This window comes from Phocoena sinus, chromosome 20, assembly GCF_008692025.1.
Source record: "Phocoena sinus isolate mPhoSin1 chromosome 20, mPhoSin1.pri, whole genome shotgun sequence".
NCBI lineage: Eukaryota > Metazoa > Chordata > Mammalia > Artiodactyla > Phocoenidae > Phocoena > Phocoena sinus.
The window spans coordinates 42,577,233-42,602,154 of NC_045782.1; the positions used below are offsets into that span (position 1 = coordinate 42,577,233).

General features: G+C 52.4%; 2 protein-coding genes across 12 annotated transcripts in view; one reads left to right on the forward strand and one right to left on the reverse strand.

Annotated features, from left to right (window-relative positions):
- The window catches only part of MAPT (microtubule associated protein tau), a 102,235-nt gene extending 89,458 nt beyond the window's left edge, over positions 1 to 12,777 (forward strand). For 5 of the 8 annotated variants that reach the window (XM_032615019.1, XM_032615020.1, XM_032615021.1 and 2 more), the window contains 4 exons: positions 2,084 to 2,176; positions 5,838 to 5,919; positions 7,809 to 7,921; positions 12,139 to 12,777. In XM_032615019.1, the coding sequence (XP_032470910.1) occupies positions 2,084 to 2,176; positions 5,838 to 5,919; positions 7,809 to 7,921; positions 12,139 to 12,354 (504 nt within the window). In that variant the 3' untranslated portion in view covers positions 12,355 to 12,777. The remainder of the gene's footprint in view (positions 1 to 2,083; positions 2,177 to 5,837; positions 5,920 to 7,808; positions 7,922 to 12,138) is intronic. The other 3 variants (XM_032615023.1, XM_032615025.1, XM_032615026.1) reach the window with 1 other exon arrangement.
- A 4,907-nt stretch (positions 12,778 to 17,684) lies between these two features.
- Positions 17,685 to 24,922, reverse strand: part of KANSL1 (KAT8 regulatory NSL complex subunit 1) — a 169,617-nt gene continuing 162,379 nt past the window's right edge. For all 4 annotated transcript variants that reach the window (XM_032615015.1, XM_032615016.1, XM_032615018.1 and 1 more), the window contains 5 exons: positions 21,894 to 22,015; positions 21,197 to 21,254; positions 20,864 to 20,976; positions 19,799 to 20,051; positions 17,685 to 19,480 (listed from right to left, as the gene is read on the reverse strand). In XM_032615015.1, coding sequence (XP_032470906.1) covers positions 19,253 to 19,480; positions 19,799 to 20,051; positions 20,864 to 20,976; positions 21,197 to 21,254; positions 21,894 to 22,015 — 774 coding nt within the window. In that variant the 3' untranslated portion in view covers positions 17,685 to 19,252. The remainder of the gene's footprint in view (positions 19,481 to 19,798; positions 20,052 to 20,863; positions 20,977 to 21,196; positions 21,255 to 21,893; positions 22,016 to 24,922) is intronic.

The window sequence follows — 24,922 nt, forward strand, 5'->3', positions numbered from 1 at the left end:
TGACATCTTTTTAAAATTAGTGCTTCTGATGACTGTAGAACGTGGCAAACACTTGGTAAAGGAAGATATACAATAGTAGGTACACAATAATTACTGCCGTTTATATGTCTGAGATGGTAGTTTTATTTTTATATATGAGAATTGAAGAGAATTCAAGAAAATGCAACAGCGGCTGTGCTAGCAAGAAAACGTTTTCTCCTCTTTCTGGAACCTCTGTTTTTCAAAATCGTGATGTCCTGTTACTTTTTTATGATGAAAAAAGGCATAGCTTTCTTTTTGTTTTTTGTGGTACGCGGGCCTCTCACTGTTGTGGCCTCTCCCATTGCGGAGCACAGGCTCCGGACGCGCAGGCTCAGCGGCCATGGCTCACGGGCCCAGCCGCTCCGCGGCGTGTGGGATCTTCCCGGACCGGGGCACGAACCCGTGTTCCCTGCATCGGCAGGCAGACAGACTCTCAACCGCTGCGCCACCGCTGCGCCCAAGGCATAGCTTTTTACTTTAAAGGAACATAAAAGAAAACAAAGCGATGGGTTAGATGTGTGCTTCCCAGGTTTTTTCAATTCAGAGCAGTGAAATTAAGGAAAAAAACAGGGATGGGGGTCCAAGAGAAGATGACTATATTTTAAATTTTGCCAGGTTAAGGACATCTAAAAATAATATCTCCTATCAATGTAATTTAATAATTAATAATGTAATAAAGGAAAGGCCATTTTATTTTCATTTTTATTTTTTAAATTTTATTGGAGGAAAGGCCATTTTTAAAACCAAACAGTAGGACGGACAAATTTTGCTATCATGTCCTTATTTCCTCCTTTGGCTGAGGACCTGTGGACCCCTTGATGGCCGGCTCTGGCTCTTGGGTCAGATTTGGGGCCCTTCACCCTAGATGAACCAGGCCCCAGCTCTGATCCCCCAGCTACAACTGCCCTAAAGGCTGCCCCCGGGCCTCAGGGGCAGTGGCCCCCACCCGGCAGCAGCTGAGGTCTTGGTGCCATTTCCGGAATTTCAGAGGGCAGTGCTGGTTGGAAACTTCAGTTGGCAGTTATCTATACCTGGGATTAATAGAAACTAAGGCCCACTGGTTCCAAATACAGCACTCCTGATGGAGGACACCCGGCGAGGATGCGATCCCTGCTCTGGCAGACAAAACGCAGAGTTTCTCAGCTCCCCTTCTCTGCACCGTGGTTGTCTGTCTATGAAATGCACAGACAAATTGGGTAAAAATCATTTCCCCCTGGAATGTGGATAGCCCCACACCCTTTCCCTGGTGCCTGGAGAAGGAGAAGCCTCGCAGAGATACAGTGGGATCTCTACCATCTGGACAACACCCGCCCAGGAAAAGTTAGGGAGGGTCACCTGGGAACATCGCCCTGTTCCCTCTGAGCGCCTGGTGGTTTGTGGATGAAGGGGAGCCGATGGTGAAGGGCAGGCACTTACCCTGCCTTCCAGGAGGCCAAGGCCTCCCATGGAAGGGAGTCCAGATTTATCTTCTCCATAAAACCACCTGTGTCCTCCCCATGAAGTCTGTGATTCTTGAACCTAGCCATGCCTCTGAACCAGGCACCAGGGGTGCTTTTCCTAAGCACAAAGACTGAGATTCTAAGGTCAGGAGTGAGGTCTGGCATTTAAAAAATATGTCTGCGGGTGATTCCAGTACCTAAAAGACTTGAGGACAGCCACCTAAAGGTCTCGGTGAATGTTCACAGGGGTCTGGTAGGTGTATGAATGAGGCCACAGTTGGGGCTTTTATTTATTCATTTAATAATGTCACTGAGTACATTTTGCTCCATCCCAACCCGGTGGACACTCGCCTCCGAGTTGTAGGCCTCCAAGGTGCTCTCTGAGGGGGCCTCCATAACGCAATCCTCACGTAAAGGGAAGAGCTGCCTCCTGACGGATCCGTTTTGTAAACCCAGTGCTGTAAGGTGGGGTCCACCTCCAGCCACTCACAGCTCTGGAATGCTTCCCGGGAGGTGTGAGTGAGCCCTGTCCTCCTCTCCCCGGCCTGCAGCCAGACATGTTTGTGCGGGGCAGGTGCATCTGAGTGTGGTGTGTCACTCATCCTTTTTTCTGGCTGTCAAAGGTGCAGATAATTAATAAGAAGCTGGATCTTAGCAACGTCCAGTCCAAGTGTGGCTCAAAGGATAATATCAAACACGTGCCAGGAGGCGGCAGTGTGAGTACTGTCACACGATCCCTGCGCCGAGCTGCGGTTCCGGGTTTGAGAAGTGGCATGAGTTTGTACTTGCATATTGCATAGAATAAACCATTCTCAGGCTCGGAGTCTATCCGGGTCCCCAGGTAAATGTAGCTCAGGCTCCCCACACCCGTGCCTACCGTTCCGGGAGGGGCGCCCCAGAGCTGCATGGGTGGAACGGGGAAGGTGACTGGTCCTCTCTCCGACCTGTTCCTGGTGGCTGGGTCCTCACAGCATAAGCCCCATCTTCGCCCCCGCTCGCTGGGAGCCCCACAGCTCGTTTGAGTTTGGGCTGAAGGTGGCAGCACCTGACTGCTCCGTCACCTGGTCAGGTTCACTTTAAGGGGCTCCACTGGGGACAGCTGGCCCGCTTGTTCTGACGAGCCGACACAAAGGTCTTTACCATCCTACGTCAGAGCAAGCAGAGGCCGGGCTCTGCTCGCCTTTGACTTCTGCATTTGCGAGGGATGAGCTGATTCTTAAGCCTCTCGGCTCCTGTTTGAAAACAGCTCCACCCCCGGCAGAAGCTCCAGATGCGAAAGAGCCCAACAGAAATGCACCAGGGACCTGCCCGCAGCCGAGGGCGGACATAAACGCTGCTTTGAGCCCTTTTAGATCTGGCCTCCTCCAGGTGTCCCTGCGGACTCCCTGCATCCCCAGCGGATGTGTCCCTGAGATTTGGGCCTGGCATCCTCATTCTCGCCTGCCCACTTGGCCGGCTCTGCTGTTATCCTCCAAGTTCACAGACAAATGGGTGCAAACTCGGCAACCTGAGGCTCGGCCCCCCTTCTCCGCGGCCTCCCTCGCTCCCCCAGCCTTCTTGGTCAGCTGTAGGCAAATGTTTATAAACACGTCGGGGAACGGGATGTTCGAGACCCTTTGAGGTCCACCCGTGGGGAGGAGGATGGTTTCTGAGAGCAGGCATCTGGCCTCTGGCTGGCAGTGCCGGTGTGACAGTGGGAGAGACCTCCCTCTCTCTCCAGAAAGTGCCCAGCCTGGGCCCGCATATCTGCGTCCAGACCTGGGGGTTTATTCTTGCAATGCGCTGCTGCCTCCTGCCCTGAGCGCCGATCCTGGCTCTGCCACTGACGAGGCTGCTGCATGGCGCTTCACTCACGCTTCCTCACCAGTGTCTGCTCAGTATCTCCGCTGTGCCCCCGGTCCCTGCTCTCCTGTCCCACTGCCACCTCGTCTTCCGCCAAGAGAAGGGCTGGGGACCACCCCAGGCTGTGATCGTGGGCTCCCAGTGACATTGCTGTTTTAGCTTTGACTCGGGCTCTCTGGCTTCCCTGCAGACGGCAGGCTCTGGCCAGAGGAAAGACATGTGCTTTCCGGTTTAACTCGCGTCTGGTGTGTCTGGTCAGCTGGTGGGAGCTTGTGCTGCTGGGGCCGAGGGGTGGGGTCCAGTGGCTGCAGTCAGCGCCCCGCTCCTTCAGGCGGAAGGTGGGGGCAGGGGGTACATTCCCGCTGCGGCTGGCGGTGCCCAGGACATCAGGGGACTTCCTCAGGGGCACCTCCCCTCCCCCTGCACTCTGCCAGCTGGTGGCCGAGCCTGCGACCATGGCAGAGTGCCACAGGATGGCCCGGGCTGGCCCCGAGCGCGGTCCGTGGCCTGTGGCCCCTGCAGTAGGAGCCGCCACAGAGAGCTCTTCTCCTGGTGAAAGGTTGGGGGGTGACAAGCCCCAGCACAATGTCAGCCTCGGGCGTTTTGGGGACAGTGGACCCTTGGCCTGGGCTCTGCCTCTGTTTGCTCCCTGCCCCTCTTCTCCTCAGCTGGGGAGGTGACTCCCCAGCAGGCAGGCTTTGTTCCTTCTCCTAGGGATTCTCCCTGCCTCCTGGCCGGCTCTGGGATGCACTCCAGAGCCTGGCCTCCTCCCTCCCCCTCCCTGGCCTCCAGTCTGCCTGACCCCCTCTCCCTCCCCTCCCCCATTCCTTTCCCCTCCTCTCCCTTCCCTCCATTCCTTTCCCCTCCCCTCCCTTCTCCCTCCCCATTCCTTTCCCTTCCCCCATTCCTTTCCCTCCCCATTCCTTCCCCCTCCCCCATTCCTTCCCCCTCCCCCATTCCTTTCCCCTCCCTTTTCCCTCCCCATTCCTTTCCCTCCCCATTCCTTCCCCTCCCCCATTCCTTTCCCCTCCCCATTCCTTTCTCCTCCCCATTCCTTCCCCCTCCCTGCCAATCCAGGCTCTCCCTTCTTCACCCTCCCTTCTCCCCCACTGGTTACTGCATCCAGGCTGAAGGGAAGAGAAGGAAGCCTGTACACACGAGCCTTGACTTTCATCTCCCTCATAAAGGGAAGGAAGGGGGAGTTCCCATAGCCCTGCCCCACCCCACCCCCGAGGGCCCATCATGCTCAGAATCCATGTTAACTCACCAACGCCCACAGGTGTGGGCTCTCCACACCTCCCTCCGTGCACCCACGCACACAGGCCACGTCCACCTGTCAGCCTGAATCAACTCCATCAGTAATCGGCAGACGCCAGCATGATTTTGATTAGCGTAATTTGGGATTGTCCCAGATGATTTAGACCTAAGTAAAAACTCCTTTTTTTCTGATGTCCCTGTTAACCCCGTTCTCAGGCACGAGGCCGTCTCTCTCCTGGGTGACTCCAGGGCAGGGAGCAGGGGCCGACTGGTTCCACGGCAACGGGCCTCCTGTACCCTCAGGTGACCTTACATGAGGGAAGTGTCACCCAGGGACCATCAGGGACCCCTCACAGTCATGGCTTTGTAGAGGCTTCCTCTAGGAGACCCCTCTGCTAATGCTGGGTCTCCGTGGGTTTACCCTCCGGGGCGCTGAGATCAGCAGGGGGCGGGGTGGGGGGGGGCGGTGGCTGTGTGGCCTGGCCACGTGCCGGACCCTCAGGCCGGCTCTGAGCCCTGAGGTCCTTATGCCTCCCCTGTGCGTCTGCTGAACCTGCCTGAGACACTAAACTTGCGATTTCTGCTGTGCCGCCTGCCCACCCTGCTGGTGTTGCTTTGCTCCTTTCTGTAAAGAACCGAAATGTCCAGGACACTGTGTGCCCTGGGGCGGGGTGTGGGGGGGGGGGTTGCGGGGGACAGCTGGTGCTCTTACTGGGTTGTAGGACTGCTCTGGGGCCCTCTCGTTGGCCATCACTGCTCTGTTGTGGGCTGCTGGGTTTGTGAAGCTTCTCCTGGGAGGAATGCTGCTAACAGCCCCACACCGCCCTCCGCTCTCAGAGGCCCAGCAGATATGGCTCTCTTGCTTTCCCAAGATTTTTCAAATGCTGCACAAACAGCTCATATTGATCCCTTCTTTCTTTCTGTTTTCACTGAACGTGATCTGTGGATTTCATGTCAGGAAAGAGAATAACTTTATCTCGTGTGTAAGTGTTTGCTAAACCAAAGGTGTAGGCCCTGCACAATGGGGAAGTAGCCCTGTTTTTCCCTGAGGGTCCTTGTCCTGTGGAATTGAAGCCCACTCCATTTGTTTTGTGAAGACCCAGCTCCCCTGGGGCAAGGTTGGCAGAATTCCAACACATTTTCCCGCATGACTAGGGTGTTTTCCTCGTGGCAGACAGGAAAACACCGAGCAGGGCCTGGACTTAGCTGCTTTTCATTGCGTTATGCCCCCAATAAAATAATCCTATTTTACTGTCCCTCTCATTCTCTCTCCTGCAGGTGCAAATAGTCTACAAACCAGTGGATCTGAGCAAGGTGACCTCCAAGTGTGGCTCATTAGGCAACATCCATCATAAGCCAGGTAGCCAGCCCTTGCAGAAGGCAAGGACGGGGCGGGGAGGCCTGAGGGGTGGGACAGGATGGGGTGGTGCCTTCTCCGGGTTGGGAAGGACTGATGGGATGGGCCATCAAGGAGAGTGTTAAGGGTGGGACTTGCTGCGGCCTGGGAGGCGTGGCTTCGTGTGTTGTTCCTGAGCAGGGCCAGGCTGGCCAAGACGAGATAAGGAGGGAGGGCAGATGATGGTCTAAATCCTAACCCGCAGTTCTCCAAGCAGGCTGCACACGGGGTATGTAGAGCTGGGAAAGGGCCTGATCCGGCCCCCAAAGCGTGGCTAATGTGGATGTCCCAGTTTGGTCCTCAGCCAGCGTGAGGAGCATTTCACCAGTTGCCCCAGCTACAACATGGGACGCTGGGCTGTTGCCATGCTCTCACTGTCATTTCATTTCAGCAGAAAATGATGCTGTTGGAACTCCCCATGCTAACCCTTTTCCTCTTCACCTCATGCCGTATAGAGATCAGTGCTATCTATAGATCTTTCTGAGACAGTGGAAATGTTCTATACCTGTGTGGTTCAGTATGGTAGCCACTAATGACATGTGACTGTTGAGCATTTGAAATGTGGCTGGTGTAGCTGAGGAACTGAACGAATTTTATTTAATTAAATTTGGGGAATTCCCTGGCAGTCCAGTGGTTAGGCCTTGGCGCGTTCAGTGCCGGGCGGGCCTGGGTTGGATCCCTGGTCGGGGAACTAGGATCCCACAAGCCGCACCTGCGTGGCCAAAAAGATAAAATTCAATTAAAATTTAAAAATAAATAAATACAATTTAAGTAGCTACAGGTGGCTAGTGGCTACCATCTTGGAGAGCTAACTTCCGCCTGAAAGGCCAGAGCAGGGCTTTCTGCTTTAGGCCCTGTTCAGGGCTGAGGTCGTTACTTGAACTGTGACTGCAGGAAGAGAAGGTTGTCAGAAACATAGTCCAGAAGGTGTGTCATTACTTCCTGCCTCCCTTGGACATCTTGTGGGAGTTCAGTCTCTCCCAGTGAAAACTATGCCTCTCCTGAGGCGACCATCCTACCACACTGGGAACAGCTTTTTTTTTTTTTTAAATAAAGTATGGACATCTTTTTAAAAATTATTTTTGGCCGTGTTGGACCTTTGTTGCTGCGCACGGACCTTCTCTAGTTGCAGAGAGCGGGGTCTACTCTTCGTCGTGGTGCGCGGGCTTCTCATTGCAGTGGCTTCTCTTATTGCGGAGCACAGGCTCTAGAGCGCAGGCTCAGTAGTTGTGGCGCACGGGCTTAGTTGCTCCGCGGCATGCGGGATCTTCACGGACCGGGGCTCGAACCCATGTCCCCTGCCTTGGCAGGCAGATTCTTAACCTCTATGCCACCAGGGGAGTCCCAAGGGAGCAGCTTTCTTAAGTGGCTTTATCCTTCCAAAGAAAGTAATGTAGTTCGTCTCTTCCTCAGGCCGTATCTCCCACACTTGGGCATGGCATCAAGTGTCTGAGGAGGGAGAAAGGGTCAGGGCCCTTCCTTATTAAGGATGCATTTTGCCATTTAGTTTAATTCTGAGGTCTTATAGGGCTGTAGCTTATAGGATGTTGGCATAGAAAGACTTGACTCTTTGGAAGCCAGCTAATTTAGGATAATTTCTTGCGAACTGAGCTGTCATCTACCTTTGCATCATCTGAGGAGGAAGAGTTTGCTGAGTAAATATTTGATGTGCACCCTGATTAGAGAGAGGAAGCAAACTGCTTTCAAGCCCTTTGATAGGACCTACTTGCTCCAAACCACGCTCTAAATAAAAGCTGGTCTTAGCTCCCCCTCAAGGTTGGCGTCTGCATGGAATCACTCACTTGCTTAGTCCTCCCTCAAGGCTTGGTGCCCCTGTGTGTATTGTGTTCCAGGAGGTGGCCAGGTGGAAGTCAAGTCTGAGAAGCTGGACTTCAAGGAGAGAGTCCAGTCCAAGATCGGGTCCCTGGATAACATCACCCACGTCCCTGGCGGAGGGCATAAAAAGGTAAAGGGGCAGGGCGGGGAGGAGGCTATACCAGAGTCAGGTGGACAAGGCGGGTCCAGTTTCCCACGGCAGGAGAGCTGAGGGTCCTGTATTGACTGGCTTGACATGGATCCTCAGCTACCACCAGGCCTGCGGGGCTCCACCTGGGCTGCCCTTTGATGTCCCCTGGGAGCTTTAACACACTTGATGCCAGGCCCCACCAGGGAGATCCTAATTGGTCTCAGGTGCCATCTGGGCCTTGGAGTGGAGCTTTTAAAGCCCCCAGGTGACTCTTTAGTGCAGTTAAAGGTGAGAGCCATTGCCCTAGGCCCTGTGGTGGGCAAGCATCCCCAAAAGGAAGTAGCCATCACCAAAGCGAGCCACGGGAATGTAACCTAACTTTCTAAATGGGTCACTAGGCAGTTAGAGGAAATCAGTGATGCTGGAATCCAGATTTCAGCAAAGCCTCTGTAAGTGTCCACGGGGAGGCTGCTAGACCAAGGACCTCAGCGTTCCCTGCAGTTTCTAGAGGCCCTGGGCCTGGCTCTGGGTGTCTGTGTGCAGTGGGGGCCGGGGGACACCGGTGTCTCCCTCTGGGCCCATTGCAGAATGCCGTCTTGTGGCTGCACTTTTTCTCTTCTGCATAAATACAGTGAAGTGCCCTCTGGGGTTTCCTGCCCACGCCTGCCCTGAAGTTCTGCAAGTGGCCTCTCAGCAGCTGACTGAGGAGTGGTGAAGGGAGAAGGGATGTCCGAGAACGGGTGTGGCAACTGAAACCCAACGCAGCAGTGAGCAGCGGCGCAGCCCAAGGGGGCCCCGCTGGTCAAAAGTGGCGGCCAGGCCTTGCTTGGAGGCTGCCAGGGTCCCCACGGCAGTCACCGCCTCCTCCTCTGGTTCTGAACAGACACACCCCACCTTTGCAGTGAAAGCCCGACAGCATAGTTTTGCAGAAGCCTTTGCTGGTGTGTTCTTAAATCACAGGTTGCAAACTGAGACCTCGGGGCCGACCTGACCCGTGATGGAAGCGTCCGAAGGTGGGGGGGGGGTGGGGACGGGGTCCTGGCTCCCCACAGGGCTCCCTGACCATCAGGCTTCCACATACTGGGCTTCCCCAGGTGCAGGACTACTTCTCAGTGCCGCCTGGGTCTCTATTAAAAGTGAGACCCAGGGAAATGAGAAGGTTTTCTGCAAAAGGCCGGCTTATTTCCATCGCAGCCCTCAGCCTGTTTAATACAGGGCGTCCCTGCCCTGGGGAGCTTTAAAGAGATCACGTCCCACCCCCAGAGAGTCTGAATATATTGTATATGGAATGAGTCTGGGTAGGCCTGGGCGTTGGTGATTCCCAGTTGAAGGAAGGCCTCTACCCCTGACTCTGGAAGCTTCTGTGTCCTGGGAAAAGCTCTGGGCTTGACTGCTTGGAGGCGTGACCCAGGCAAGATCTGCAAGCCATCTCAGCGTCAGGTTCCCCTTCGGCAAAGCGGATGGAAACATTCCCGTCCCAGGGTGGTTGTGAGGCCCGGATGAGGCGGTGTTCAAGAGGATGCCTGGAGCTTTGTCGTCATCAAAGAACATGAGTTAGAGCCAAATCCGAGTCAGAACTTCTCCTGTTTTAACTCATCTCTGTGATGCCTCAGAAAGGGTGGGCTCTGCCCTGCCCACTGCCCAGGAGACACTGACCTGGTCCCAGAGGCTCCTCTTCTGTTCAGTCCCGTTTCCCTCTGTGATGAGCAAAAGTGCTGACAAGCAGTGGAGCATAGGACCCCTGCCACCTGAGTTCCTTTCAGTTTGGGGGATTTGGGGACATTCCCAGGATGCTGTCCCATTTTTCTTAAGAACATAAGTGTTCTTATGAAAGCTTATGTCAAAATGGCCTTTCAGTTGTAGTAATAAGGAAGAGTCGTTTTTTCAAAGTAGTAACCCAACGTGAACAAAACAAGCATATGGCTTAAATGGGAGCCTGGTTTTTCTCTACACTCAAATGCCCCTGCAATAGGCCCTCTTTACCTGGGGTCCAGGGACTCCTGAAATTGTAGGGAGAAGTTGTCATGTGCGTATGAGAGCAGACACGCGTGTGTACACATTTTCCTGGTCTCACCAGATGCTCAAGGAGGTCTTAGGACCCCAAACAGGCTGAGAATTACCGTGTTTACCACTTCAGGACTCATCAGGAGAGAATTACTATGTACTACTGGCATCGCCAACTAATGCTTTCTGCTTCTGAGCTTCCCAGGTATCCTTTGGAGCTGAGACCTCTGGGTCAAGGATGCTCTATATTTTTTGTTTATTTTTAAATTGAAGTAGAGTTGATTTACAGTGTCGTGTTAGCTTCAGGTGTACCGCACAATGATTCGGTTATACATACATACATACGTATATTGTTTCTCAGATTCTTTTCTCTTACAGGTTATTGCAAAATATTGAGTATAGTTCCCTGTGCTATACAATAGGTCCTTGATGGTTATCTATTTTATATATAGTAGTTTGTACATGTTATTCCCAACCTCCTAATTTATCCTCCCCTCCCCTTTCCCCTTCGGTAACCAGAAGTTTGTTATCTGTGAGTCTCCGTTTTTGAAATAAGTTCTTTAATTTTTTAAATTGAAGTATAGTTGATATACAGCATTGTGCCAATCTCTGCTGTATAGCAGTGACTCAGTTATACACATACATTCTTTTTTTATATTCTTTTCCATTTTGGTTTATCACAGAATATTGAGTATAGTTCCCTGTGCTATACAGTAGAACCTTGTTGTTCATCCATCCTGTATATAATAGTTTACATCTGCCAATCCCACACTCCCAGTCCTTCCCTCCCCGACCCCCCCTCTCCCTTGGCAACCACGAGTCTGTTTTCTATGTCTTTGAGTCTGTTTCTGTTTTGTAGATAGGTTCATGTGTGCCATATTCTAGATTCCACTTATCACACATAAGTGATATCATATGGTATTTGTCTTTCTTTCTGACTTACTTCACTTAGTCTGATCATCTCCAGTTGCATCCTTGTTGCTGTGCAGTGGCGTTATTTCGGTTTTTTATGGCTGAGTAGTATTCCATTGTATATACGTACCACATCCTCTTTATCCATTCCTCTGCCGATGGACATTTAGGTTGTTTCCGCGTCTTGGCTATTGTGAATAGTGCTGCTATGGACATAGGGGCGCATGTGTCTTTGTGAATTACAGTTTTGTCTGGGTATGTACCCAGGAGTGGGATTGCTGGATCACACGGCAGCTCTATTTGACTTGTAGACTTTCTGATGATGGCTGTTCTGACTGGAGTGAGTGTTAACCTCATGTGGTTTTGACTTGCATTTCTCTACTAATCGGCGTGAGCATTTTTCATGTGCCTGTTGGCCATCTGTACTTCGTCTTTGGAGAAACGTCTATATATGTCTTCTGCCTACTTTGTATTGGGTTGTTTCTCTCATGGAGTTGTACGGGCTGTTTGTGTGTTTGGGAACGATGCCCTACTTTCAAAAGGGCTTTCTTGCGCCGTGTTTTCTAGTATACCTGCCAGTGCTGCGCACAGCGGCTGCCACCTCCAGCATCAGCCACTGGCAAAGGGGGGGCGTGTGTGCGGCTCACACCTGCACGGCAGGGGCTCTGGCCCCACCCCTGAATCTCCTCCAGTCTCTCCTTCCACACTTTCATTTGCATTTGGGCAATGTGTGTACGTCAAAATAAAACGCGCACGCCTTTTGACCTACTAGCAATTCCACTTCTGGGATACACTTACAGTACACCTGTGAAACGAGATGCCTACAAGGTTATTCGAACACAGCATCGTCTGTGAGAGCAAAAGACTGGGACAACCTAAATACCCACCCACAGGGGCGTGGATACGTTTTGGTTCATCTGCTGTGACAGGAAACCACACAGCCCTCAGCGAGCAGTGAGGGAGCTATGTACGGATGACGATGCAAGGTATTAAGTCTAAACAGCCAAGTGCGAAGCTTGTGGATATTGTTGCCTTATGTATGGTATTTTTTTTCCTCTACTCACACAGACGCATGTTTGCGTGTGTGGTGGCCTATCTCTGGAAGGGTACGCAAGAAACTCACAGTGGTCGCTGCCTCTGGAACGGGGGCCTGGGAGGCTGGCTGGCAGGTGACCAGGACCCAGCAGAAGCTTAGCCGTTGGGAAACGATGAAACTGTGGTCCCCACCACGCCTCCCTCCCACCCAAGGCCAGCAGTTGGCGGGGCCTCTCCACCTCACCCTGCCCTCTCCTCTCTTGCAGATCGAAACCCACAAGCTGACCTTCCGCGAGAACGCCAAAGCCAAGACCGACCACGGGGCAGAGATTGTGTACAAGTCGCCCGTGGTGTCGGGGGACACGTCCCCACGGCACCTCAGCAACGTCTCCTCCACTGGCAGCATCGACATGGTGGACTCACCGCAGCTGGCCACGCTTGCCGACGAGGTGTCCGCCTCCCTGGCCAAGCAGGGTTTGTGATCAGGCCCCCAGGCGGTCAGTAATCGTGGAGAGACGAGAGTGAGAGAGTGTGGAAAAAAAAAGAATAATGATCTGGCCCTTCGCCCTCTGCCCTCCCCCAGCTGCTCCTCACAGATCGGGTAACCGGTTAATCACGTAACCTGCTTGTCGCTCACCTCTGGCTCGGGACTTCCAAATCGGTCACGGGAACGAGAGCCAAGTTCATCTTTCCAAATTGACGGGCGGGCCAATCATAATAAAATACTTTTAAAAACCTTTAAAAAGATGGCCCTACCCATAAGTTCCTTGGGCAGTTACTTTCGATTCTTTTTTTTTCCCTCCTCTGAGTGCAAGAGGGAGGAGGAGAGGCTCTGAAAGCTGCTTCTGGGGACTCTCAAGGGCCTGGGGGGGGGGGGCGCCCCGTTCTGGGGGTGTCACAGAGGCAACAAGGGACTCGACACTTGGTGCGCTGGTGGAACCACAGGTGTAGGGCCACCTTTGGAGCAGGACGGGGGGGTGGGGGTGAGGGGGCTGGGCGGGGGTAGGGCGAGGTGAGAGGGGGGTGTGGGGCGTGAGGATGCTGGAGGAGAAGCTCAGGGAGGAGATGCTGAGGACAGCCCGAAGGCGCAGCAGGCAGGGCACACAGCCTCTGCCGCCCACAGCAAACCGACCAAGTGGCCTCCGGTTCTTGGTGGCCCGGGGTCTGCTGCGGGTCGGCGTGCCACCCTCTGGAGGGAGGAGGGCTTACACCACGAAGGGCCGGGGGCGGGAGGAGAAGGAAGGTTGCGGGAGTGGCATCCTATGGGTTACTTCCTCGGAGAAGACCGAGCGCTGGCCTCTTTCTCCCTCCCCGCAGGGTGGGGGTCCTGAGCTGAGGGGCTTCCCTCTGCCCCGCGGAAACCCTGTTTTATTGAGTTCTGAAGGTTGGAACTGCAGCCACGATTTTGGCACCTCACAGACCTGGGACTTTAGGGCTAACCGGTTCTTTGTAAGGACTTGTGCCTCTTGGGGGACATCCGCCTGTTCCCAAGCCTGGGCCTCTGGCATCTCTGGAGTGTACGGGGACCTGGGAGGTGGCTCCTGAACCTCTCATCCCTCCCACGGCCACCGCAGCCACCTGTCTGCCCCACCATGCCTGTGTCTGCCGTGCGGAGCCCAGTCACTGCCTGTACCCCGCATTACGTCATGCTGTCCCGAGTTCCCAGCCTCACCCCACCCCCCTTTCTCAGTAACGGACATTGTTTAGATGGGGAGGCACCTCCTCTAAACCAAGCGGGAAAGTCAAGGAGGGTGAAGTCCGGACACGGCGGGGGGACCTGAGTCTCTCAGTCTAAGTTGTACTCATCCAGCTGGCATGTCCCTCACAATGAACCTGATGACCTTACTCGGCTCCCTGCCCCTGCCCCCATCCCAGATGGGAGCCAGGGTGGGGTTCGCAGTGACCCTGGACGTTTATGCCTTGTTTACTTGGAGAGCCTTTTCTCCCAGAAGGCCTGGTTCCCTTCCTGTGCCGAGCTGGCAGCAGGTTGGCCGTCCTGGATGCCAGAGATGGCACGGGGATGGGCAGGCAAGGCCCCCAGGGCAGGACCACGCTCCCTCCGTTCCTTACGTCTGCCCCAGCTTGTGACTGCCAGCCTCTCAAGAGAGCCCAGCCGCTGCTCAACCCCAAGAGCATATAATCAGCCCTCACCCCAAAAAGGGAAACATGCCCCCTCAGAAATGGTTCTTCCCCCAGTCTCAGCTGGAAGCAATGCTGTCTTGTCCTCCTGGAGCAGCTGAACATATACATAGATGTCGCCCCTCCCTCCCCATCTGCACCCTGTCGCGTTGTAGTCGGATTTGTCTGTTTATGCTTGGATTCACCAGAGTGACTATGATAGTGAAAAGAAAAAAAAAAAAGAAAAAAAAAAAAAAAGGACGCATGTATCTTGAAATGCTTGTAAAGAGATTTCTAACCTACCCCCCACGGGAGTCCTAGATGTCTCTCACCCCCCAGCTGGGACTTGGATCCAGAAGGCCAGTGTGACTCTCTTCTGCGGGGCCTCCCAATTTTTGAAAGACTTTCATCAACATCTGGGACCCAGCGGAGACCAGACGCTGCCATCTGAGAACCCTCAGCTGCAAAGAAGGCCTGAAGCACAGGAGGAGGACAGAAGCTATGGTACCCCCTCCCCACCCCCGGGGCTCCCTTCTGTCAGGCAGGGGGCAGTGTGTCTTGTGGTGAAGACGGCCCTGGAGAAGCCCCACAGCAGCCTTGAGAGAGGGTCGTACAACTAACTCCCTGCATCACGAGTGCCAGCTGGGGAAAGGTCTGCAACCCACCCTCCAGCCCGGGGTCCCGCTCCAAGCTCTCCCGCAGGAAGGCTGGCCCAGGCCTCCCAACCCGGGGCCTGATGGCCACAGCAGGGGTTGGGATGCACTGCCTGCCCTGGACTGGCCCCAGGGGCCTGAGCCGCCTGACAAGGGTGACAGGTCAGGAGACAACCATTTCCAAATCCTTGGCCAGAGCCCCTGCTGACCTTGCATGAAACCCATCTCCTGCCATGGGGAAAGGGAAGCAGCCTTTGTAGAAATCTGCTGTTTGAAGAAAATCAACAACCTCGGCTTCGTTCTGCCACTTCTGATTTGGGTACAGTTCAAGGCAACCGTACAGGGCTGGGTGGTTGGAGTCCAGGGCCAGACGCTTCATCTGCGGCCAGAGGATCACCTGGGCCCCAAACTTCCCGCAGTGCGGCTCTCCTTTGTCCGCTGGGTCCCAGCTGGTCTTGGAAGGGTTCTGAGGAAGAAAGAGGAAACTTGGTGTGAAGATCTGGTGGCTGTTAAGAGATGCAGCCCCTCATTACTGCCACCAATTCTGGCTGCATTTCTTGAACCTCTCCCTGCAGTTTCTGCACCCTGCCCTCCAGTACCTTATTCCGAGGGCCTTACTCAGCGGGCACCTCGGGAGCAGCCTAAAGATCGTGGTTTAGGGTCATCAGGTCAGTGCTGGCAGGGAGCCTGCAGAGCGGAACGCTGGCTTGGAACCGTAAAAGAGGACACGGCCCCCAGGGCTGGGCACTCCCCCACCGCCGTTTCTTCCAGGGCCGGTGTCCCTCGGGTGGGCTAGATGGGATACACTAGCCGCATGGTCGCTTCAATGAGCTCTGCATTCACTTTATCAGAAGCTCCATTTCAACTGACTTCAGTGGTGAGACCGTATCCTGTTGGCCACTGCATGTTGTGCTCCTGGTGGGGCCGTGGGGGGAGAGGAACCTGTAGGAGAGTTACCAAAGGGCAAAGGGGAGTCTTGGAGAGCAGGAGTCCAACGCCTGGTAATACTTTTCTTCCTGATTTCAACCACGTGTGCTAGAGGTCCCTTGGGATTTCACCTTCTCACCGACAGGTGCCACAGGCTGCCAGCTAGTTCCCATCTCCTTCCCAGCCAGGTGCAGGCAGTGAGGCTTGTGGAGGAATCCGGAGATATGGTTGCTGTGACCTGCTGCCCTTCTGCGGGGCTCCCAAGCCCGCAATCATGCCTCCCGAACACGCTGGCATCCTTTCCTTTAAGCTGCTAGCACCTCCACGTCACCTTTCCCACCAGCTCCGGACACACAGCCTGTACTTCTAGTAGCTGCTAAGATCTCGTCACCCTTAAATCTCTGTCCTCCAAGGAAAGCAAAGAGGCAGGGATGAGGGCAGAGGTGGAGGTCATCAGCTTGTCCTGTCTACAGATCTGTGGCTTCAAGAGACTTCTGGTTTCTCTTCAGCTTTGAAAAGGGGTACCCTGGGCGCTGACCCAGAGTCTCACCTCCTAACGGACTTAGCCCCGTGAATCTGCAGTGTTGCGCAGGACAATTTCTGGCACTTGCAAGTCCCATGATTCCTTTGTTAATTTTGAGGGTGGGGGGAGGGACATGAAACCACCTTAGCTTAGCTTCCTGTCTGTGAATGTCCATATGGTGTATTGTGTGTTTTAACAAATGATTTACACTGTTGCTGTAAAAGTGAATTTGGAAAATAAAGTTATTACTCTGATTAAATAAGGTCTCCATGTATGGATTCAAAGGACCAGAAAATGATGTATGATTTGCAGGTCCTTTCCCAGCCTTAGAGAACTTAGCTCAGGAAATGACAATATTGTTAAAACCTGGACATCAGGATTTACCAGCTGGGTCTGGGGCCCTGAAGGTGAAAGAGCTCTCAGACTTGTTCATTTTCAGGTGATTCTCTCGTTCTGGTGCTGGCAAACCATCATGGTCCAACTCAAAGGGCAATACCCTTGTGGGTGAGCTCACAAGGCTGCACTCAGTTTGTAAGACCCAGCCCACTGTATTCAAAGCTGAGAACACTGGGGTGGCTCTAGGAACCCTTTCTACCCCTGGAAATTAGCCTAGGGGCCTGGGGCTGAGGCAGGACACTAGGCCAGTCAGCTGAATGAATGGCTAGATGCCTTCCAGGATTACAGAGCTGCTTTCCTCTCTCCTTTGAGCCTTATTATAGATTGCAGAGTGTTTGCTAGATCAAGATAGGGATACCAGGTAGCCCTTGGCAATGCTACAAAGGAAAACAGAACAGAACCCATCATATTATTGTTCCTTAATAATTAGGTCAAGGTCGTAACACTCAGGCCTTTGATTTTCCATACAGCTTCAAAATACTACTTTTCTCAGCTTTTCCTGATGTGCTTTAGCCACTGCAGGCAAAAGCTTAAGTAGAGCAGGTCTTAACTGCAACTATAGAAGCAGCAACAGGGCAGCCAAAGAGAAATGCTACCTCAGAACTCGTAGGTTTCATAGTCAGGAGAGGCAGCTGCATTGGCTGTGTCAACTTGACTGCTATGAAAAAAAAAAAAAAAAGGAAGTAAAGAGAGTCGCAGGCCTGCCCACTTATTCATCTTGTACAAAGAAAACCAAGCATAGCCTTCTCAGAAGAAAGCTGCTGAGAACCAGCTCAGGTTCCACGCAAAGTATATATATGTCTGCAGTGACCTCAACCCCAGAAAAGGTGATGATGGAAAGTGAAATGTCCATTAAAGAGCAATTTAGAATAGATAAAAAAAATGTCACAATGCTGGCCGGCCTCACTAGAAGAAGGAACATTAAGAGCAGTGGATCAATTACTTACATCCAACAACAACAAAAAAAAGACGATTTACGAAGACGCCCTTCCTCCTGGTGTCTCTCACCCCCGCCCCGGTGAGAACCACTCTCTCTGATGACCATCAGAGGACCCTGCCCGGTGCCCAGAAGACAGTGGGGACTTCCCAAGGTTCACAGCCAGTTGGAGGACCCAGAGAACAACTGCTCCTCAGGGAGGCTCCTCAGCCACCACCAGTACCATGTCCTGTAACAAGAAGGGCCTGGCATACAACATTCTGTAACTTTTTTTTATTATTTTTTTCAATTTTTCCTTCCTTTTTTTTTAAGCACTAGTCTGTGCTTTGCGAACAGAATCAAGACATTAACAAAGATCAGCTTCTCTGAAGAAAAGCATTTCTATAGAACAAAGACAGCTACATGTTTCGCTGCCAATACACAGCTCAAAGCAGGAAAAGAAAATATTTACAAAATACAAGGTTTTTTTTGTTCTTTTTTCTTTTTTCTTTTTTTTTTTTACAATGCTAAAAGGGTTATTCAGAATTTTCAACCTTATAAATAGAAGAAGCACTTTATGCATAGGGATATGGTGCATTATTGTTTTTAAAGAAACAATGACAAACCCTTTAACTTGCAAACAGAACCAAAAAAAAAAAATCACTAATGTTGAAAATTGTGAAAAAACCCCAACCATTAAGCAGTTTGTCTACTATTTTTATACGATTACAAAATGGCAAAAAAAAAAAAAAAAAAAAGTCCTTATTGCCCCCCTTTTTGGTGATGTGATCATAGATGAGACAGGCACAAGGTTAACCCGGGGGGGTGATGGGGAGTGATGGGAACCACAGCTAGGACCAGACAGTGTTCCACAGGCAAGGGAGCTGGAAAGAGGAAGGACCTGACAGACACTGACAGGGAACTGGACGGGGGTGGGGAAATATGACCAAATGACTCAGTGAAAACAGAATTATACAGGAGAGATGGCTGCTCATTTCCAAGACCCCCTAGAGTCTGCAGGGGAGTGGGAAGAGAGGTTAAGTAGTCCTAACCCTACCCCCACAGACCAGGTTAGGGGGGGAAAGCGTTCCAAGTGGAAGGACTGTGTGCGTGGGTGTGTGAATGGTGTGCGAGAGCAGGTAAGAGGACACGAAGGGGCAGGATGGGGACCTGAACAGCCGCAGCCAGCTTACCTCAGTTAAGGAGTCAGAACAGGGATGACCGAATGCAGAGGAAACCCAGAACAGGTCTCCAAGACCTGGGTGACAAGGGGAAGCCATTCTGTCAGCTGAGAGCTGGGTGAGAACAGCTGGAGTTCAGGCCAAGAGGTTCTGGTGGAGGTGCTCCAGCACAGACGACCAAGGGGACCCAGCCGGGAGGGCCGGAGCTGAGCTAAGCAACAGAAGGGACGGGGTACGAGCCCAGAGCACACTGCTCTCTCCCACCCTAACCTCAGGGGGCAATGCTGAGCTGGAGGTTCCTTTCCCTCTGCCCACCTGGCTGTCCCACCCTGCCCACAGGGGCGCGCGAGAGGGGTGATCATCCAACATCGCTAAGTCCAGTGATTCAACAGTGCAGAGGATGTGCCAGGACCAGGCCAGCAGGGTCTTATCCTGAACTGTTTGCCAGCTGGAGGAAGTGCTCAGGTGTGTGACGATAAAACATGGAAACCAAAACATAAACAAAACAAAAATCAAAACAAGAAAGAAATTATCAAAGTAGAATCTAAATTCCTTAAATTCACTAAAAACTGTGAAAATTTTCGGCATATGATGTTTGAATATCAAACGCAGAGTTTTCTGAAGCTTTAATGCCAATAGTGAGTCTGTTTAGATTCTCATATCCACTCATCTGTGAGTTGGACGCTGAGCTGTGACTGTTGCCGCCAGATGCCGACTCTTGAGGGGAAGGATGGGAGGCGAGGTGGGTGCCACCTCTGTCTCCCGGCCAGTCTTGCTGCCTGAGGTGCGCCGAGTGCAGCGGGACGCCCGTTCCTGTGCATCCAGTTGGTCCTCACTCTCTGCCTGGGGACTATACGCCAGGGGGAAGCTTCGCCGCTCCCATGGCTGGACAGACTGCGGGCAGATAAGATGTCTTGGTGAGGACCCAGTCCCAGCCCGCCTCCTTCCCCAGACATGTGGACTGGAGGCCATGACCAGTCTCTCTAGAGTTCCTGGGCTGGCCCAGAGAAAATTATCAGAGTGGGCAACTTTTTAATGATAGCCAGTTCCATGGTACCTTCAGAAAGTCAACTTCAAGTTCAGCCCCCTGTCCCCTTCAAATTGGGGGGGAGGGGGGAATCCATAAAATGAAGATACATCTTGAGCAGGTGCTGTCCCCCAACAATCCCATCCGCCACCCCACTAATCCCACGGAAAGGCAGCGTTCCTCACCTGCTCGTCGAGCCCCAGCTCTGGTGTGGAACAACGGGTGTCTTCACTGGCCAGGTGTCGGAGAGTGTCCCGTGCCACGGGAGTGAGGGGGGCCGAGTGCAGTTCTGGGCTAATGGGGCTCCTGGGGGACTGCCCGTGGGAGAACTCGGACAAAGAGTGGCTACTGCTGACATCAGGGGAGGCGGGTTGAGGGGTGGAGGGGTTGGCACTGCCCAGCTGCGGCGTTGTCCGGCCGTCTGATGACCTGTAAGACCTGTATACCAAGAAGCACAAATCTGAGTGCCTGGGTAATAGGGAATTTCTTATTGTCTGTTTTTTGGGTTGGGGAGGAGGCATGAAAAAAGCTTCCCGACCAGAGGAGCTGAGGCAGACTGACACTAGCAGTTCTCTCCTAGGAACCACAGACCCCTCACTTTCTTCCACTGCTGTGCACACAGGCAGGCACACAACATGGCATCTAAGAGCTGTGTACGCCTGTCATCCCAAGAAAAGGCCACGGCCGAACAACGCTGGGGGTATCCCTGGCTCAGTGCCCAGTGGATTCACAGGGGAAGGGGAATTAGCCCAGACTCTGAAAACTGCAGGCAAAAAAAAAAGCAAAAACAAGGGCCCTAAATATTTCTACTTGAGAATCCTGAGGGCTTCTCACTGTAACCCTAAAGGGGGAGAGGGCAGGACAGTTCTTCCAAGTAAAGCAAGACCACAAAAATCAAACTCCACTGTTCAAAGGAAGGTTAACTTGTGGTGAGGCCTCCAAAGCTCCTCTAACCCAATCACTACAGCCCCCAACCAGCCTCCAAATGCCACAGACAGCCTACTCCTGGACCCCGGGAGATCACCGGAGTTTGTCAGAACTGGACAGTCGCCACTCAGCAAGGGCCAGCATTTGACTGCTTGTACCCTCCTCATTAGTCCCAACAAACACCACAGAACGTCTGCATTCTCAGCCATCGACAGGGAACGGATATGAAGAAATAAGTGGCAACTCCATGGACACAGCTAGGGTCCCAACTCCCCGTTGACCCTCCCTGCACAGGCCCTGGAGGCCTGTGCCTGCTCCATCACCTGCTGCCCCGCCGCTGAGGTGGCACACTTGTGGTCCACAGCCACCGAGCCCTCTCCATCTCCTCACATTTGGCATGCAGGGCGGCGAAGGCTGCGTCAGACAGGTCCTCTATCTGCAAAAGAGCATCTTCATCAATACCCCCTTTCCTCCAGAAAGTCAAGTTTCAGTGCGTAGACCCATTCTAGAAGCAGCCCCACCCCACATTAGGCTCTTCCTGGTCAGGACAGGAATACAATGAGCTTGCACTTGACACCCACAGGTCCTGAGGCGTCTGCAGTGTGTGCACCCACGAGTGCATGTGCTCTTCTAAGAGCGAACGCCCATGCCATTACCTCCTCATTCTCCTCGTCAGGACTCCCCTTCAGAGACCGAAGATCAACCTCCCGCCAGCTGCAAAACCAGGAAGGAACAATTGTGAGACGGCAGGCAGTCTGGGCAGGATAAGTACATCCGTGCAGGAACGAGAGCTCTCCACCTGCAAGTGACACTGCTCTCTGCTGGGCCTGCTTAGCCCTGACGCCTCTCTAAGAGGTCCCACACTCAAATGTGCACAAGGGGCAGAAAGAGGGGAAGCAGGCTGAGGGTGGGACTAGAGCTGGTAGACGGACAAACTCAAGCAAAAGAACCTGTTTAGAGGGGACCAGCAGCACCCAGCAGCAGCTGACTGCCGCCACACGGGAGTGCACATACAGGGCTGCCCAGTCTCTTGATGTGTCAACAAAAGCTGGAAATAAACATTCGTATGTGAAATCCTGCTTTGATGCTAACAACAAATTCAATATTTTAAAACCTATTTGTATGCATCAAACAAAACATGTCTATAGCCAGTTTGTGGCCTGTGGTCTGGTTGGTGCTCACATAATGGAAGAAAATTATGTAAAGAAATAATTTCACTCTGATCAGGTAGACCTTCTCTTAAAGAGAAGACAACAGCCAAGGTTAGGCCCCAAAGCTCAGTGACCAGAGGAGAGGGAAAAGGGCAATGACAGGAAGACCAGCAAGAAGAGCCCATCACCCAGGGCCTCTTACCTGGGAGTAAGGATCTCCTTGTACTGCAGCTTCTCTACACGGGTGGTTGCAGCGACTGACATTGGGATGACAATGTTGTTAATATCGAAGGAGCTCTCTCCCCTTCTCCTCCTTACTGGCTGCTGTAAGACAAAGGCAAGTTTAAGAGGGAGGAACAATTCTACGTACCTCAAATTATACATCTGAGATTTAAAACAGGATCACCAATAACCAGGAATCTGGGCCTTTGGGTGGGGCCCAGGCAGGGATGGCAGCGGCTGCTTGCACCTAGGAGACAGTCCCCCAACAGCAAAGTGCGCAGGGGAAATACTAAGCGGTCCTGAGGAGTATCTTCCATCCGCAAGTCTCACTTGCACCCTCTTTCTTCATGGGCTCACGTGAAAAGAGACTTCTGCTGAAGCTTACAGGGGTGGGTATCCTGGGGCCTTGAGTCAATTGCCACGGTTTCTACTCCTCTACACACAGCCTTATTAACAACCCCAACTAAATCTTCCTTTCTGCTTCCCCTTTTATCTCTATCTATGACACAGACCCATGGGGGATCCTAAAAGCAATGCTTCAGCCTGGTGGTGATTCTTCGGGTTAAAAAGATGAATTCCCCTACCCTGAAAGACGCCCAAAGGACAGGCCCAGCTCAATGGATCATCTAACCTTGGTTGTCATGGAAGCACCTCCTTCTCGTAGATCTGAACTCTTCAGCTAAATCTGTACCAACCATCTGCTCAGCCCTTATGTGATTTCCCCTTCTGGCTATTATTCTGAGGGAAAGAGCTGAGAGCGTTCTAGCTATATCAACAGAGATGAGTGGAGGGAAGCCTTGGCTGTACAGCTCACACTCCTGGAGAAAGGAAATTCGCTCCTATAGGAAGTTAAGATCAAACCCTTGGGAAAGAAGACTAACAAGGATCCAATATCAGAGGAGGAGGCGGGTATCCGCAGCAAGCGGGAGATCGACGGAGGAATAAAGCAGGGAGCCAAAGGGCATGGCTTCTTAGATGGAGGGGCATGTCCACGAGCTGCCTGTGCCCAGATAGCAAACACCCTGCCCTGAAACAGAGAGACCGGCGATTGAGCTGTGAGAGCCCAGAGCGAAACAGTGGGATGACAAACATGCTGCCATGGTGACAATACAGCTGCAGACAACTAAGAGGCTACATTCAAACCCAAACCACCAAGTGTGGCCAGCCCAGAGTGAAGGAAGATGGGGAAGAGGTTGTTCCCTACAGCTGACCTCTCTACTCTCTGCTCCCAGAGGGGGATCTATGATTGATTCATCATATCATTTCAGGACCTTCTCAGAAAATGTTGAAAGGCAATGTTTCCTGGGCCAGGATTTTAGCTGCTGTCACCTACGATTTCAGGTTATTACAATGTCTTTTTCATCTCAGTCTTCTCCTGTGTCTGTAAGAATAGACTGTCACTGACTTCACAAATTTAGGGTAACTGGTTAACCAAAATGGTTGAAGAGACTTTTGCAAGTCTTGCCTGGCTGAGGATTAGTGACCTCACACCCAAAGGCTTCTGCCACATCTCTGCTGAACTTACACACCCCACTACAAGAAGTGTACCTTAAGAAAGCCTCAAGAGATAGCTTTCCCTATATCTTGGTCAAGAACGAACGTGAGGGCTTCCCTGGTGGCGCAGTGGTTAAGAGTCCGCCTGCCGATGCAGGGGACGCGGGTTCGTGTCCCGGTCCGGGAAGATCCCACATGCCGCGGAGCGGCTGGGCCCGTAAGCCATGACTGCTGAGCCTGCGCTCCGCAACAGGAGAGGCCACAACAGTGAGAGGCCCGCGTACGGCAAAAAAAAAAAAAAAGAATGAATGTGAAACTGCTGGCAGAAACAGGAATGTACTTTCCCTGAATCTCCTTGGGCCTGCTGTTAGTGCCTTCAAGGCAAAGGGACAGGAGCGGGTTGTGGGGTTCAGCAGGCTCCAGCTCCCACCCTACATTTAGATTTCCCAATTCCATAAGGCACTCATTCGATCTAACTTAACTACTTTCTCCTGTTTGGAACGAGGTGGAGGGCAGGTGATGGGAATGAAAAGTGGTTCCCACACCTGGCTGCACATCAGATGTACGATGAGGAGTATATTTAAAAAAGAAAAAGAAGAAAAAGGTTCAGGGCCCCCTCTCTTCTAACTACCAAATCAGAATACCCAGGGCTTCCAAAAAAGAAAAGAAAAAAGGCCATGGAGGTGATTCTGGTGCATCTATCAGCTCTTGTGGCTTTCTGTGGGAGCACTACCACATACACCCCATCCCTCTCCTCCCCCACCATTTCTCCAGTGTCTTGTAGCTTCTCTACCTTATTTTACCTACCTGGCCTATCACTCTTCTTGCTATTATATAAATCCAGACTCTCTGAAAAAAGGCAGCAAGAGCCTTAAGGGTCAGCACAGTGCTATATACAAAATTTGTACTCATTAGACAATAAGTAAAATTTCAAGTGATCCAGGCCTAAGTTTACATTCTCCAGGCACAAGAGGGCGGCAGGTGAAAAAATACTGAAGTCTCACCAAGTCTCAGAGAAGACTTCTATTAGAATTAGCCTCTTTAAAATAGTTTGGTTTTTCTGAGATCCCCTACTAATGGACAACTGAGTTAGTGATAGATACTACACCACCTATGGAGACAAAATCTGTGTGTGTGGGAGGGGAGGAACAAAGAGGTCATTTGGAAAAGACTCTGATTTTTTTTTTTTTTTGCGGTACACAGGCCTCTCACTGTTGCGGCCTCTCCCATTGCGGAGCACAGGCTCCAGATGCGCAGGCTCAGTGGCCATGGCTCACGGGCCCAGCTGCTCTGCGGCATGTGGGATCTTCCCGTACTGGGGCACGAACCCGTGTCCCCTGCATCAGCAGGTGGACTCTCAACCACTGCACCACCAGGGAAGCCCAAGACTCTGATTTTTAAGAGTAAAGACAGAACAATGTGAAGAATTCCTACCTGATCGCAGGAGCTCAGTGAGCACATTTTGTGGGCTTAGAAGTTTCTTGATATAAGCTCTGAAGGGGCTTCAAAGCACCT